General features: G+C 43.3%; 1 protein-coding gene across 4 annotated transcripts in view; it reads right to left on the minus strand.

Annotated features, from left to right (window-relative positions):
• CARMIL1 (capping protein regulator and myosin 1 linker 1) overlaps positions 1-14660 on the minus strand; it is a 244731-nt gene that overhangs the window by 139542 nt on the left and 90529 nt on the right. For all 4 annotated transcript variants that reach the window (XM_064150101.1, XM_064150102.1, XM_064150100.1 and 1 more), the window contains exon 3: positions 2109-2159. In XM_064150101.1, the coding sequence (XP_064006171.1) occupies positions 2109-2159 (51 nt within the window). The remainder of the gene's footprint in view (positions 1-2108; positions 2160-14660) is intronic.

Raw genomic sequence — 14660 nt, forward strand, 5'->3', positions numbered from 1 at the left:
TAGAATTGGCAAACACCAGGAAACATGGCAACATCTCTATAGTTGATCTTTGGTTCATTTTTCTACTTAAAAACATACTTTACAGTTCTTGTTTTGCAGCAAAAAATGCAGAACACATTCCAAATGCAATCTACTCCAAGATATTAAATAATTTATAGAAGGTTTTGAAAAGTTTATTCTCATTTATTATCAAATCAGTTACCAAGACAGATATCTTCAGTGATTCCATTTTTTTCAATCAAAACTTTATGCAAACTGGCACTAAGAACCTGAATTCCACTCCCACAAATACTTCATATGCTTATCTATGCAACATGTACTTATGTTGCAACTATATTTTATATAGAATATAGCAAGAACTAGAACTGGCTTTTAAAGTACTCATTTCCCTTCCTACCAATCCATCTAGACTGGTGGAAATTAACTAATTGGACCTGAATATGAAGTTCATTGGTGCCATTGCAACATCCTTGCTCTGAGGATAATCATGTGGGTTGCTATCACAGTTAATCAACCTTTACTTCTTTTAAATGTGATCCTTCTTTAATACATCTCAACAGCATTATGAAAAAGTGAAGCTTACAATGAGATGCAGTAATAACACTCATTCAGAACTGGCCACCTTTCAGTGTACTCAATTTTACGAGAGGTCCCTGGAGGAAAAATGTGTCTGCTGCATGTTCTCAGCTGTCTTGCTAGTGACATGCCAGCTATACTGAAGTTCTTGGGCTCAAAAAGCTCCAGAGCAGCTTTTGAAATTAGAAAACTCAGTAAGTTTCACTCATCCTGTTAGAAAAGGAATGTATATTTGCAACCATCCTAATAAATGTTTGGGTAGAAAAACATTCATTTTGACATAAACCATGAGCAGATACAGTTTCTTCTGATCATTTCTCTGCTGTTTGTTATGGCTGAAGTAACAATACAGTTATGCCAGCATACTTGCTCTAGATTCCCACGAAAAGAGAAACTAGTTTTTTCAGTTAATTAAGTTTTGAGAAGTATCTGTAGGGTTAAACTGGAAGTGCAGCTATTTCGTAGCATACTGAGCCTCAGCCTTCAAGAGCTTTCTGATGAATTACAATGGCTCTGCTATTATTTAACAAGATCACTATCACCACCTGTCCATCATACTGCCACTGCACTGGTGTCTGAGCTGCTCAACTGGCTTTATGTTTCTGTGCAACCAGTCACAAACCCAGCCCTAAAACCAGGCTGCAAACTGCAGCAATCCAAAACCCAAGAGGACCAGCCAAAGGTATCTGTGCTGCAGGGACAGGGTCAATCAGCTGAGAGAAACAAATTTCTGCAGAAATTCAAACTTCATCCTTTGAATCAGTCAGCATTTTCAAATGATAGCGAAGGGAGAGTCACATTTACCAGTCACCATAACTGAAAACCTGATCATTCCATTTTTTTATCCCTGTTGCTCTTATAAAACATATGCATTCAAACATCCATATACTTCCAACTCCAGTCCCTCACCCACACACGTATAGAACATAAGCAGAATTGCCAATCACTGATTCCAAGCTGGACAAGAGGTGTTCTACTACATCGCTTTCATTCATGTGGAAAATATCTTTCTCTGCTAAAACTATCACTGTGAATTGCAAGGGGAATAGAAAAACAATTCACTGACACTGGCAATGCAGGTTGGCAAGATGCTTTCCAAAGTGAACCACAGAATTTATCAGAAGCATTCAAATGTAATAAAACTCAACTCAATTTCTGTCTCCAAACCAAGTACTTTCCTACTTGACGCTACAAACACTAAAAGGAATGACACCATCAGCTTGTTTGGAGATTAACTGTCCCACAACCAAGGTTATCAGGGTCATCTCACAGCTCTTCAAGTTGGTGTTTCCAATATAATTTTTCACCCATTTGCATTTCAGAAGTTAAGGTCCTCTGAAGCAGCATCTATACACTGACAAATATACTCACAGGAACAGAAATACCACTTTAACTCACCATACCATTCCTCAATTTTTTCTTTTTAAACAGATGTACAAGTATAAAATATGCTAAGTTTATGCAACTTACATTTATATCTTTAAAAAAAAAAACCAAAACACAGAATATTTAAAGAAACATAGTGGCTTTACCTTGGTGGGAATCCGAGACGTTAAAAGAAATGCCCGACATGATGCCAACACCTATTGAAAGAAAAAGTACAGTATTTGTAAGAAATAGCTAATCTATCAGCATGATTATTAAAGATTCTTTTCCAGGAACATCCTGAAACCAGAAGGAAAAAGCCTCTAGCACAGTGACTGTCGATTCCCTTTACTGAAGGAAGCAAAGCTTGTCTCAGATCGAATAGAGTACAGCGGAGACTGATGGAATCTGATCAGCTATAAGCTAGTTAGTACAGTGTCCAATTGAAGAGACGTATTCAATCCATCTCTCAAGGACATCTAATCACAATCCTAGAGGCAATTTAAAAAGAAGCATGGATAAGAACTCCTACCAGTAACATATGACATAGTTAATACAATAAAAACATACAAGAAAGATACATCACAGTTAGATAAGAGCTCACGAGCAAGTATCTTTTGGCCATGTTTGGTGCATTTCTAGTGTAACAATGCAAAGATTTGTCATGGACATCACCCACATTTCTTCTCCACCTCTACTGACTCTTGGAAAAACACACAACAAACCAAATATTTTGGAAGTTGCTGCCAATCAAAACGTAATGATTATATAAAAGCACCACTCCAATCTCCCATAGTACATCCCACTCACAGGTTTTAGGCTTTGCAAAAGGGATGACTCATCCTGCAAAACTATCCTATTGCTTTCTGATTTACCTGGAATTAGCTGCTGCTGCCTCCACCTTTTGCAAGGCAACAGGTTGAAAAAAACCTTAATTTGAACATCTGGATTCAAAACTCACTGTACTTGGAGAGATTTGCACACAGCTGGAACCTCCTGAATCCAGTTTAGCTCAGTAAGTATCCATTTCCACGAGTAGGTTACCACAAAACGATTTCCTCACTTGGACAGGGAAATCCAGGCTGAGAAGGCAACCCAGTACCCAGCTCTGTTACAATGCTTTGGAGATGGGGTTTTGTCTTTGGTATGCCAGCTGAACCACATCTTGCTAAAAACCAGGAACAAAAATGCTGTACTAGTGCTGACTGTTAGCAGAGTGTTTCAGGGCTGATGTGAGCATAACTAGTGCTCTGGTCATAAGGCAAACAGAGCCAAAGCACCATGGAATAGTGACTACTGCCTCCTATAAGGCTCACCTCTTCACTGAAGGCCTAATCCACTGCCTGGCATACCACCACTGCCACTCAACTGGCACATCCAGGCTTTGTCAGTTGGACATGTCTTGTTGTTCTGCACTCATATGGTGGTGAAGTAGTCTCTCCTGCTCTCTCTCCTCTCAGCTCTACCTACCAGAAGTATACACTCTGCAACCCAGCGTACAAAAGAACTGGGAAGGATCAACCTAAGATGTTTTACCACTGTGCACCCACAGTTTCTGCAGCTTGACAGCAGCTTTCTCTTGCAGTAATAAAGCCTTGATGCTTTTTCCCCCACCCCGCTTCACCTACCTCCTGTAGGCAAACATCTGCTGTAAGGCCTGCATGACTCTCCTAGAACCCTCTAAGGAGGATCACATCCTCAGTCACACTGGTGCAAGCTCACAAGAAAAGCTTTGCTATCCACAGGAAGAGTGCCCTCTTGCTCATCATCTCACTGATGAGCTACCCAGCCCTGAAGAGGAGCAGATGATCAGGCGCCCTCCCTGCACTCAGCGCCACCAGCAAAATGCCTCTAGAGCAGTACGCAGAGCAGCTGCAGCAGTTTCTCCTGATCTGCTTTGGTCACCACATCCCAGGTGCAAAAGTGAGACAGAAAAAAAAAATGACAGTTGTTGAAGAGTCACTTTCCATATTTCTCTTCTAGGTAGTGGTCCAACAGTAGAGAGGTCAGTGCTGGTTACAGGAAAGTCATGTTGATCCTGTTAGAAAACATTTTTATGCTTATACAGGTTCAAGCTACTTTATGAGCATTGACAGGGTCCCCTTAACATGATTACAGTACACATGAGCTGTCCAAATAGCAACCAAGCAAACCAGGTAACCAAAAGACTGTATCACTACAAAGCATTTCTGTGTACATTCTCACAGTGGATCACAGAATCATAGAATGCCAGGGACTGGAAGGGACCTCGAAAGATCATCTGGTCCAGCCCCCCTGCCAGAGCAGGATCACCTAGAGCAGATCACGCTGGAACGCATCCAGATGGTTCTTGAATGTCTCCAGAGAGGGAGACTCCACAACCTCCCTGGGCAGTTCCAATGCGCCAATGCTCCCAGGGTGATCTTGCTGAAAGCAGAAAAGCTGAAGTCCTCACTTACCTTAAGAATGTGCATTTACATACAAAGGAGAGGAGTGCTGTAAGATGATACCACTCACTCAGCAGGCAAAGAAACAACTCTTGAGAAATAAGATGGTATATAAAAGCCTGAGCCCTCTAAGCTACTAACACTGAGGTTTCTACATTTTCCAGTTAAGACTGTCACAAACAAGAGTTGGATTTTTACAGAAAGCCAGTTGAAGATACTGCAAAATTCATGTCCCATCTTGACAACTGCAGATCAGATTTATTTATTTATTATGCTGTCTACAACTACCTGAAGGGAGGCCGTAGCCAGGTGGGGGGTGGCCTCTTTTCCCAGGCAACCAGCAATAGAACAAGAGGACACAGTCTCAGGTTGTGCCGAGGAAACTATAGGCTGCATGTTAGGAGGAAGTTCTTCACAGAGAGAGTGATTTGACATTGGAATGGGCTGCCCAGGGAGGTGGTGGAGGCACTGTCCCTGGAGGTGTTCAAGAAGTGTCTGGATGAGGCACTCAGTGCCATGGTCTAGTTGACTGGCTAGGGCTGGGTGCTAGGTTGGGCTGGATGATCTTGGAGGTCTCTTCCAACCTGGTTGATTCTATGATTCAATTTCATTTTCTGACAATGGCAGAACTGGCCAAGGGGAGATTTGGCATTTCTCACACTATTTAGCTGATACAATGCTTGAGTATGTATGATGACCTTTAATAGGACCTCCCAAAGTTTACTGCTTTCTGAATTTATTTGTTGTGGTTGCTGTTTTGAGGGGCTGTTTGTTTTTCCAATCCTTTCAAAACTGTATGAGACACATCAGCAAATTTGCAGATGACACTAAGCTGGGGGCAGATGTGGCTGGGTTGGAGGGCAGAAGGGCTCTGCAGCGGGACCTTGACCGCCTGGACAGATGGGCAGAGTCCAAGGGGATGGCGTTCAATAGCTCCAAGTGCAGGGTGCTGCACTTTGGCCACAACAACCCCATGCAGAGATACAGGCTGGGGTTGGAGTGGCTGGAGAGCAGCCAGACAGAGAGGGATCTGGGGGTGCTGATTGATACCCGCCTGAACATGAGCCAGCAGTGTGCCCAGGTGGCCAAGAGAGCCAGTGGCATCCTGGCCTGCATCAGGAATGGTGTGGTCAGCAGGAGAAGGGAGGTCATTCTGCCCCTGTACTCTGCACTGCTTAGACCACATCTTGAGTACTGTGTTCAGTTCTGGGCCCCCCAGTTTAGGAGGGACATTGAGATGCTTGAGCGTGTCCAGAGAAGGGCAATGAGGCTGGGGAGAGGCCTTGAGCACAGCCCTACGAGGAGAGGCTGAGGGAGCTGGGATTGTTTAGCCTGGAGAAGAGGAGGCTCAGGGGTGACCTTATTGCTGTCTACAACTACCTGAGGGGAGGCTGTAGCCTGGAGGAGGTTGCTCTCTTCTCTCAGGTGGCCAGCACCAGAACAAGAGGACACAGCCTCAAGCTACGCCTGGGGAGATTTAGGCTTGAGGTGAGGAGAAAGTTCTTCACTGAGAGAGTCATTGGACACTGGAATGGGCTGCCCGGGGAGGTGGTGGAGTCACCGTCCCTGGAGCTGTTCAAGGCAGGATTGGACGTGGCACTTGGTGCCATGGTCTAGCTTTGAGCTCTGTGATAAAGGGTTGGACTTGATGATCTGTGAGGTCTCTTCCAACCCTGATGATACTGTGATACTGTGATACCTGGGTTTTAACACCACGGTTTATATTCACGCTTAACAATACCATAGCCACTACGCCAAAGCAGCTGGAGGCTTGCTGGATACGCTGCCAAACACCAACAGTTCTCAGCGACCTCCTTCTCCTCTATAAGGGTGCGATGCATGAACAAATCATGGCTTTTAAGAGACCGGCTCACCCAAGTCTCGGTCAACAGGATTCTGCACGGTTGTTAATATTTGCAAGGGCAACAGAACATACAGCACAGGCTACTTAAGGCATCACTCTACCCCTTTCCTTGGGAAATACGATGCTGGCGCCAGAGGCAGGGGCACCGGAGGTGTTCTCACACTGACAGCCTTTTAAGCACCAAGCTCTTTTTGTGAAAGAAGGCTCCGCTCTCTGCATTCCTGAGACGTGAATAACTAACTGCACAATTGTCTAGGGCTTTCAGAAGGATCCGGGAGAGACGGGGTTTATGAACAGGTAGATAATGGATTTCCTGAAGTTTTTCATTTCTTCATGCAAAGAAAGCAAAAAGTAAATGTAGCCAAGGTTAGCAGTTCTCAAGAATGTTATGGAGAAGAAGATACTGCCACCATTGGGCTTATTTCGCACTTGGGGAGCCTTGAGCACAAGAGGATAATCACGGTGAAAAGCACTAAAACCCAGCGGTTCAAAGAAATAGACAAGCTCCTAATTTCAAGGACAACTCCGAAACAAAACATCCCCTCACAACCCAGCAGGAATGGCAGCTGCCTTGGCTTCTGATAAGAAAACAATCACTCGTTCAGCTCAAGAGTCACAGCCTCATTCTTCTATAACCAGTTTGGTCATGACTAGTACTCAATCACTAATAAAGGATCCCATCAAAAGATAAACCCGTGAAGGGTAAATCCACTCGGGAGTGGATTCATGCTTTCACACACCTGTAAGCCAAAACGTTTGCAAGAGACTGATGTGATGGCAACAAGCACATCCAGATACATTTTACAGAGGGTACAGAACCTGGCTGCTGCTCCACGGAAGGGACAATAAAAAACAATCATAGTTAGTTTACAGTAACTTGGGTCTGTCTTTCTACTTTGCCTTTTTGCAAGCACAAAATAGGATTATCAATTCTATGTTACATGACTCACACACACAAAACAAACAGATACATGACTTAGAATCATAGAATGACTTCTTGATGACTTCTTAATGCTTTTATAACTCCAAATTCTGTAATTGTGCTAGTTTGAAGCTAGCTAGAATGTTTTGGTGAGAAGAACTAGATTACAGGCTGTGAAAGGAAAACAAGGGTGATGTCTGCTTCCCTCACAGCCTTGCTGAACAAGAAATGAAAACATCAGATAACACTCTTGCCATTTTCTTTCACTCTCGCTTGGGCTGCTGGCTGAGCAACATCTTATCCTCTAACCTCACCCTTCACTTGGACTAACCCACCTTTGCTTCTTAACCTCTGGCTGAACCTCAATTCTTCCTTGGGACTGCGGTAAGGTTGAGAGGGGCAGGGGGAAGGTGCAGGGGTGGTTGAGAGCCCCTCCTGGGGACACAGGTTTCTGGGAGGGGAGTTGTGTTTCTGTATTACCTTTTACCTTGTATATTTCAGTATATAACTGCATATACTGTAAATATCTGCTTGTATATTGTGCTAGCTGTAAATATAAGCTTCATTCATATTTCCAGAGCCAGCTGAGTCTAGTCTGGGTGACTTCTAAAGTGTTGGGGGGGCGAAGAACACCCAAACCATCACAGTAACGCTCCCTACACTGCTTCCAATGTACATGGAACAAGTCAAAATTTGGAAATTAATTCACCAAAAATATAGCCTGCAAATTATTTCTCCAGAGACCCATGCACTATGAGGTCATCTGCTACTTAACAGAATAGCTTTTTCAGTAAAGGACATGAATCTGAACACAAATCTTCAGCAAGCACATCAACAAAACAAACACACAGATGCATTTTGTGACTTAGTGTCAAATCTGAGCCTTATTACTCATTTGAGCACTGTAAGTTAAATTAAGAGGGCTGCACTGGATGAACCCAGCCACCATTATCTGACAGTCAGTCTGAGGATCATGACAGCAGCACAGTTTTGTGCTATTCAGCCAGACAGACCACAACAAAACTCCAGCCACCTATCTATGTTTAAAATAGTTTCAAGTTCAGGAGTAAATGGAAGAAGGCTTTTTAAAAATCACTACTGCTCATTTAAAAATGCCCAGAAGCAAACAGTTGTGGAAAACAATGGTGAGCTTTCATGGCTTCACAACTGAATACAAACTAAAATCAAACCACCTCAGTATTTCAAGGGCCCCAGGAAGTCAAGTGATGCTGACTGACACAAATTATACAGAGATATATATATATACACACAAACAAAAACATACACACATAGAGAGACAGGTATGTATGAAGCTTAGTACTTTTTTGGATCAGCTGTTGTAGCTTTACATCTTAAAATACACTCTCTGATCCTTTCCTTCCACTATAGTTTCTTTCCTCCCCCTGAACCTGTCATTTTGTTGGCCTCAAAACTGCTTCAGTCTCTTGCATTACAGTTTGCTTAAGGAAAGAAGCATTTGTGACAAGTTTTCCTATTTAGGTATTCATCATTTTGAGAACTCCTCAAGGGCAGGAAGACAAGTCACTTTTCTTTATACACTTTTCAGTTACACCATCTCTGTTTTTATCATCATTCATTGCTGTTATTACCCCAAATACTACCCTTAAGTTTTCACATCAGCTGCTTTACTTGCCATTACTACTACTGATTCCCTCTCTAGTGTACACACAATAATGTGAGGCAAAGCAGCAGCACTAATGCAGATTTTGCTTTGTTAAAATACAGATGAATCAATATGTGTTAGAGCATCCAGCCTCTCCCAGCCCCTACAGGATCGACCATTCATTTCCCAGGTTGCATGCCTGGTGTTGTAAATGCTCCATCCTGAAGCAACTGGAGTTCGATTAGATAAAAGGCCTCTTTCAGCACCATGTTAGAGATATTAGAGCTGGTTTCAAGTGAGACATTCTCCATTTAGAGCACTGAGCCTCCCTACACAAAGAGGCAGGCTGACATCCTGGAGGTCTTTTTGCAGGGCTGATTATCTCAAGCCCAACACAAACATGTACACTGGTTTTGAAGCAGTGGTGTTGTTTTGGCTGGCACAGAGTTCATTTTCACAAGAAGCTGGGAGGGGACACAGCCAGGATAGCTGACCTAAACAAGCCAATACCATATGATATCATGTTTAGTATATAAACTGAGGGAGATGGCCAGGGCAGGGTGTAAAGAGGAATTGTGGCTTGGGAACAGACTGAGCATTGGCTTCTGAGTGGTGAGCAATTTCATTGTTATTACTTGATTTACACATTCTTTCACAGGTATTACTGTTACTATTCTTCATTCTTTCTTTGCATTATCATGTTACTCTGCTTTTACCTCAATCCACTAGTTTTCATCTTTCAATTCTCCTCCCCATCCCACTTGTTTACTTGCCAGCCAGGCCTAGACCACAGCTTTTTGACAACTTGGTATATGGTGGGTTTCTCTGCAGAGTGCTGTCACCAGCAAGGCAACCCAGTTCAGCCCCAACCTATGGACTCACAGCACCACCACCTCCACCCACAGCCCTCTTAGATGTCCAGGGTTAAATTTCTCTTATCATTAGGTGCCTCTACTTTCAAAGTGTAATTCGTGATAAAACCATCCACAAACTTCATTAACTCCTGTTCTAAATGCCTACTTATTTGTTCACCAACACTAAAGCAACCTTTTGCAGTTGGAGAGGATCCTTCAAGAAAATGTTAGTGTCATTCAGTTCTTGGCATTCATACACAAACCCAGAATTTCCCCATACTGGACCTTAGCCAAGTTGAACACATTCCTAGGCCTGCCTAAATCACTGGTGCCTGTGTGGTCAGCCAAAGACCTGCACAATACACCCCAGAGCAGATCCTCAGCAGCGAGGGAAGCTGCTATTTGCATTAGTACAATTTTCTCCTGCCCAAGACAGGGATATGCTCTTCAGCACAAGCAATAACCTCAGCCACTCCTGCAAAGAATATTCTGCTGTGTGCTACTTTGTGATCTCTCCTTAAATGTTCCACATCTTTCTCAACAAGGTCCCCTTGCTGAAGCCACAGACAAGTAGCCTGACCACCTGCATTGTCATGCGAGGCATGATGTGCAGAGTGCAGGTTTTCACCAGTCCTGACTGCTGTCACTCTGCATTAAAAGCACAAGCCCAATCTGTTATGTATGAGCCACCAATTTCCTTATTTTCTGGATGGCAAATGATGGTATGGGGAACATTTTTTTGGCTGAAACTGTTTCTTGCAAAAATGTAGGGTTAGATACCAGAACCAGCAGTAAATCTGCTGTGTTTAAAGAGAACAGAAGCACCTTTCGAATTTCATTTAGTGAACAAGAGAGAAGACACCACAAGATGGCACAATAGAGTGTTTCATTCAAATTTCCTTTTCCATCTGAATTAGAGAAGAGTCTTTGAACAGAAATACTCACATAGCTTTTGGAGAGCTATTCCAATATGCAGAGCAGTTTCTACTTCAAGGGCAACAAGAAACATCCCCCAGGACGAATAGCGAAGGAAAAAGTATCCTCATTTTAAAACTGACAAGAACTGAGGGATGGACACTTCAAGAGATTGGCTTAAAACAAGAAGGCAAAACGAAATGGCAAAGTCTGAAAAAGAAGCTGAGAGTAAATGGCTTCTGATTCTGGAGTACGAGAGGAAACAACATAGCTTGAAGGTTTATCACAGCAAATTAAAACAAAATTTCCTGCTGAAACCAAATCTGTTTGTTAGCTCCTGCAACAGCTGTAACAACACCGTCACTATTGCCTGCAGGCTGTGTCCCAGCTCTGCAAAATGTTTGTGAACAAAATTCTGCTTTTTTAGCACCTGAAACACAAACAGAAACAAACGGTTGCTATATATAGCCCTGTCTGCAAATGACCCAGCTACTCCAGTACAGAGGGTGTTGCAGAAGATGCTGAGACAGAGGTTCACCTTTGACCAGGTATCACCACTGGCAGCAACAAGAGCCACGGGCACCCCAGCCGCTAGTCCCTGTCACCTGAATCACAGAATGTCAGGAGCTGGAAGAGACCTCGAGAGATCATCTAGCCCAATCCCTCTGCCAGAGCAGGATCACATACACCAGATCGCACAGGAATGCATCCAGGTGGTTTTTCAGTATCTCCAGAGTTATTCTATCATAGACTCTCATTTCCCTAAGTGCAGAGCTGCTTGCAGAGAGGCAGACATATTGTGCATGTGCACAAGGCTCCCTTCTTCCTACCAGTCATTGAACGGATTTTTTTATGGTGTTTTGAGAGATGTACAACACAGAGCACTTAGGCTGAGGCAACCCCCTGCAGAATGCAGAACTTCCTTGCTGTTCCTCTCATCAGCACATAATTCCCAGCAACAAAAAGCCATAGTGTTGTAAAGCACTAAATACCAGAAGACATAACTGCAGTGTTATTTAAGCCTGCTCTGAGACAAGAAAAGAGAAAACAGAGAGCAGCATCTGACCAATACAAAGCCCTCTCTATGGCACTGGCCCCAGACAAGGTAGAGGAGGGGAGCAAAAGGGGTGCAAGGTTCAGCCATGCACATTCAGTTATAACTCATCAGTGAGGCTTTTCCTTCCCTGTCCCTGTGTTACACATAAATAGGTCACTAGCACATCTGTGTTAACACAGCTTCCTTCCCAACTTTTTCCCACTTCCACCCTCATCTGCACACAGCCATTACACAGACCCACCTGCCTCCATGCAGGTTACACAGTGCCACAGCAGGATACCTTCCCTCCATACCAGCCTTGTAAGATGCTCTAGCGCTTGGTACTCAGTTAAATAATAGGCTGAAAACAATCCATTGGCTTGCAATTCAGAAGATCCTGGCCTCCAGCATTTCTGCACAGCAGTTTTGATGCTCTCATGTTACTTCTCTCCATAATAAAAACAGTGTACAGGTACCTTTAGAAAGTTCTTCCCACTACTTAGCTATCCCTGGTGTTCATAGTAGGAGACATCTGTACACTTCTCTACACCTCTTCCTACACTGAGCCTCTGTCTGGGTTTATGGAAAGCAGGTAAGGCTGGAAGCATTCTGGTGTGCTGTGTATGATGCTGTTTCTATGCAGAAGCAGCTGGAAATAGATTTTGCTGTTGCAGTGCTTTTATTCTTATCTTCTTTAATTTCACCACTTGGAAATGCTAGATTAAACATTTTACCACATTCCTCAGTGACAGGGCTGCTCTCTTTGTAAGTATGTCACACGCAACCATAATGTGGAATTTTAAAGGCCAGGAAACAAAGCAAGAACTTCAGGGGCAGAGGAACCACAATTTGATCCATAAGGAAAACATTTTATATGAAACTCCCCTATAACCATTCACATCTGTTTTATCAACAATTAAATGAAGATTCAATTAGTCAGGTGTAGTGCACTTAGCTCCACTTCATATTAAAAGTAAACATGCATCATAAAATGATTGCACTTAATGCCTACTGCCATAAACCACAGTCACAGGAACACTGACCTTGGACAGCCCCAAGAGCTAATGGTCAGAGAAAGATGTCAGCTCAATAAATCTGAAGAATAAAGTCCTTTCTGTCCTCCTCCATAGCATATACATATTGAAACAAAACCAAATCAATAGGTTAAGAGTTACAAAAACCTCTAAGCCAAAGCAGCTCTTTCCCAAAGAAACCAGATATAGGTGTAGGCAAAACTCCCTTCTCCACAAGGTCCAGAGGGAAGATCTCTCAAGATCTGCTCTTCTACATCACTCCAAGCCCCTCACTTTAGCTCCCTAGTGCACTGATTTCCATTTCCTCCTGCTTCCCTAAAGAAGCTTTCTTGCATCTCTTACAATCTGTAAAATACAAAGTACCCACAGCAACTAACATGACAGTGACAACTACTCCATCCTTAAGCACCTGAAGAATACTGCAAATCTTCCATCTTATATTTTAGTATCTTAAGACCATCAATCTTTCAAGAGAAAAATGGTGCTTAAGTGCTGCAACCAATCACTTGGCCATTTAAAATCCTTAAAAGCCACCACTACATTCACAGTCTCCAAACTCGGAATTTTTGTTATGTCATTTTACATTTTATGAGAAGGTCTCTTTCACAGCTATTATATTTCTACTGTATGACATTTCCCCTCTGCCAAAGAAATCTTTAAAAACAGTAGCCATAAGTGGGAAAAACAGAACAAACTACTCCCCAGTCCCTGCACAAGAAGTCAGTGCTGGGAGAGACTTCCCTTTCACTATCCATTGCAACTCCTTTCTCACAGTCATAGAATCACAGAATCAACCAGGTTGGAAGAGACCTCCAAGATCATCCAGTCCAACCTGTCACCCAGCCCTATCCAGTAAACTAGACCATGGCACCCTCCCAGACTTCATTATTTAAGCACTGGGAGCTGAAGATGGCCCATCCTAGTGTCAACCACTCACCTAGCAGCTTAAGATGATGAGGAGTTAGCATCTCCTACGAAAAACACACAAAGGCTTCTACCAGGCACTGTTACAGCCAGGGCAGCTAAACAACCCAGGTGTGAACCACATCCCCACTCCCCCAACATTCACCTGCATGACGCTAGATGCATTTCTTTCTTACAAAATTCTGCACCAGATTACAAAGTCCAGCTCAAAATCTCTCCTCTTTCTCCCACTCTGTATCCAACAGACAGAAAACCCCAAGGCCAGGCCAGCTTCAAGCATCTGCACAGCTGATTGCATCTGGCTTTCCTTTAGAGAGAAATTCAGGAATTGCCACATTCCAAGAAAGCAATTTTGCCTCCAACGTCCTGAAAAATAAATTGCTTGCAGTTTCACCCCTCTCCCAGCACACAAGCTGTCCTGTTTGCCTTAAGTGCAAGCTGTATGCACTGAGTAAATGTGGATGGAGTATTATTATTCTGAGTGCTGATTTCTAGAAGCTGAACAACGTGAATCATCTAATGCTGTTCATCATTAAAGATGAATATGTTCCTGTCCAATACAAAAGCTACCTGAATGCTTTCTGGCTTTCTAAGGATTCTTGCTACTTTTACCTGTACAGCTCCTCAAACAGCCTATTAATCTGACAAAATGCATGTAACAATGAAACACAGCTTCATAGACTGCACTGGGTGAAAGGGACCCTCTAAGGTCATCTTGTCCAAACTGCCGGCAGCCAGCAAGGACACCTCCAACTACATCAGGCTGTGCAGGGATACAGCAAGTCTGATCTTAAATGTCCCTCCAATGACAGGGTCTCAACAACAACCTTGGGCAACCTGTTCCAATATTTCACCACTCTCATTGCAAAAACCATCCTCCTTATGTCCAACTTAAATCTACCCCACTCCAGTTTAAAACCATTGCTGCTCACCCTATTGCTACAAGCCTTCCTGAACAGTCCTTCCCCAGGTCTCTCCTCCTTGATGAAGCCCAGACACACGAGTGGCCTTCTGGGTGGCAAGTGCACAATGTTGGCTCACGTCCAGCTTCTCATCCACCAGTACCCCTAAGTCCTTTTCTGCAGGGTTGCTTTTGATTTCATCATCTCCCAACCTGTAC

Source organism: Pogoniulus pusillus, chromosome 10 (assembly GCF_015220805.1).
Source record: "Pogoniulus pusillus isolate bPogPus1 chromosome 10, bPogPus1.pri, whole genome shotgun sequence".
Classification (NCBI taxonomy): domain Eukaryota; kingdom Metazoa; phylum Chordata; class Aves; order Piciformes; family Lybiidae; genus Pogoniulus; species Pogoniulus pusillus.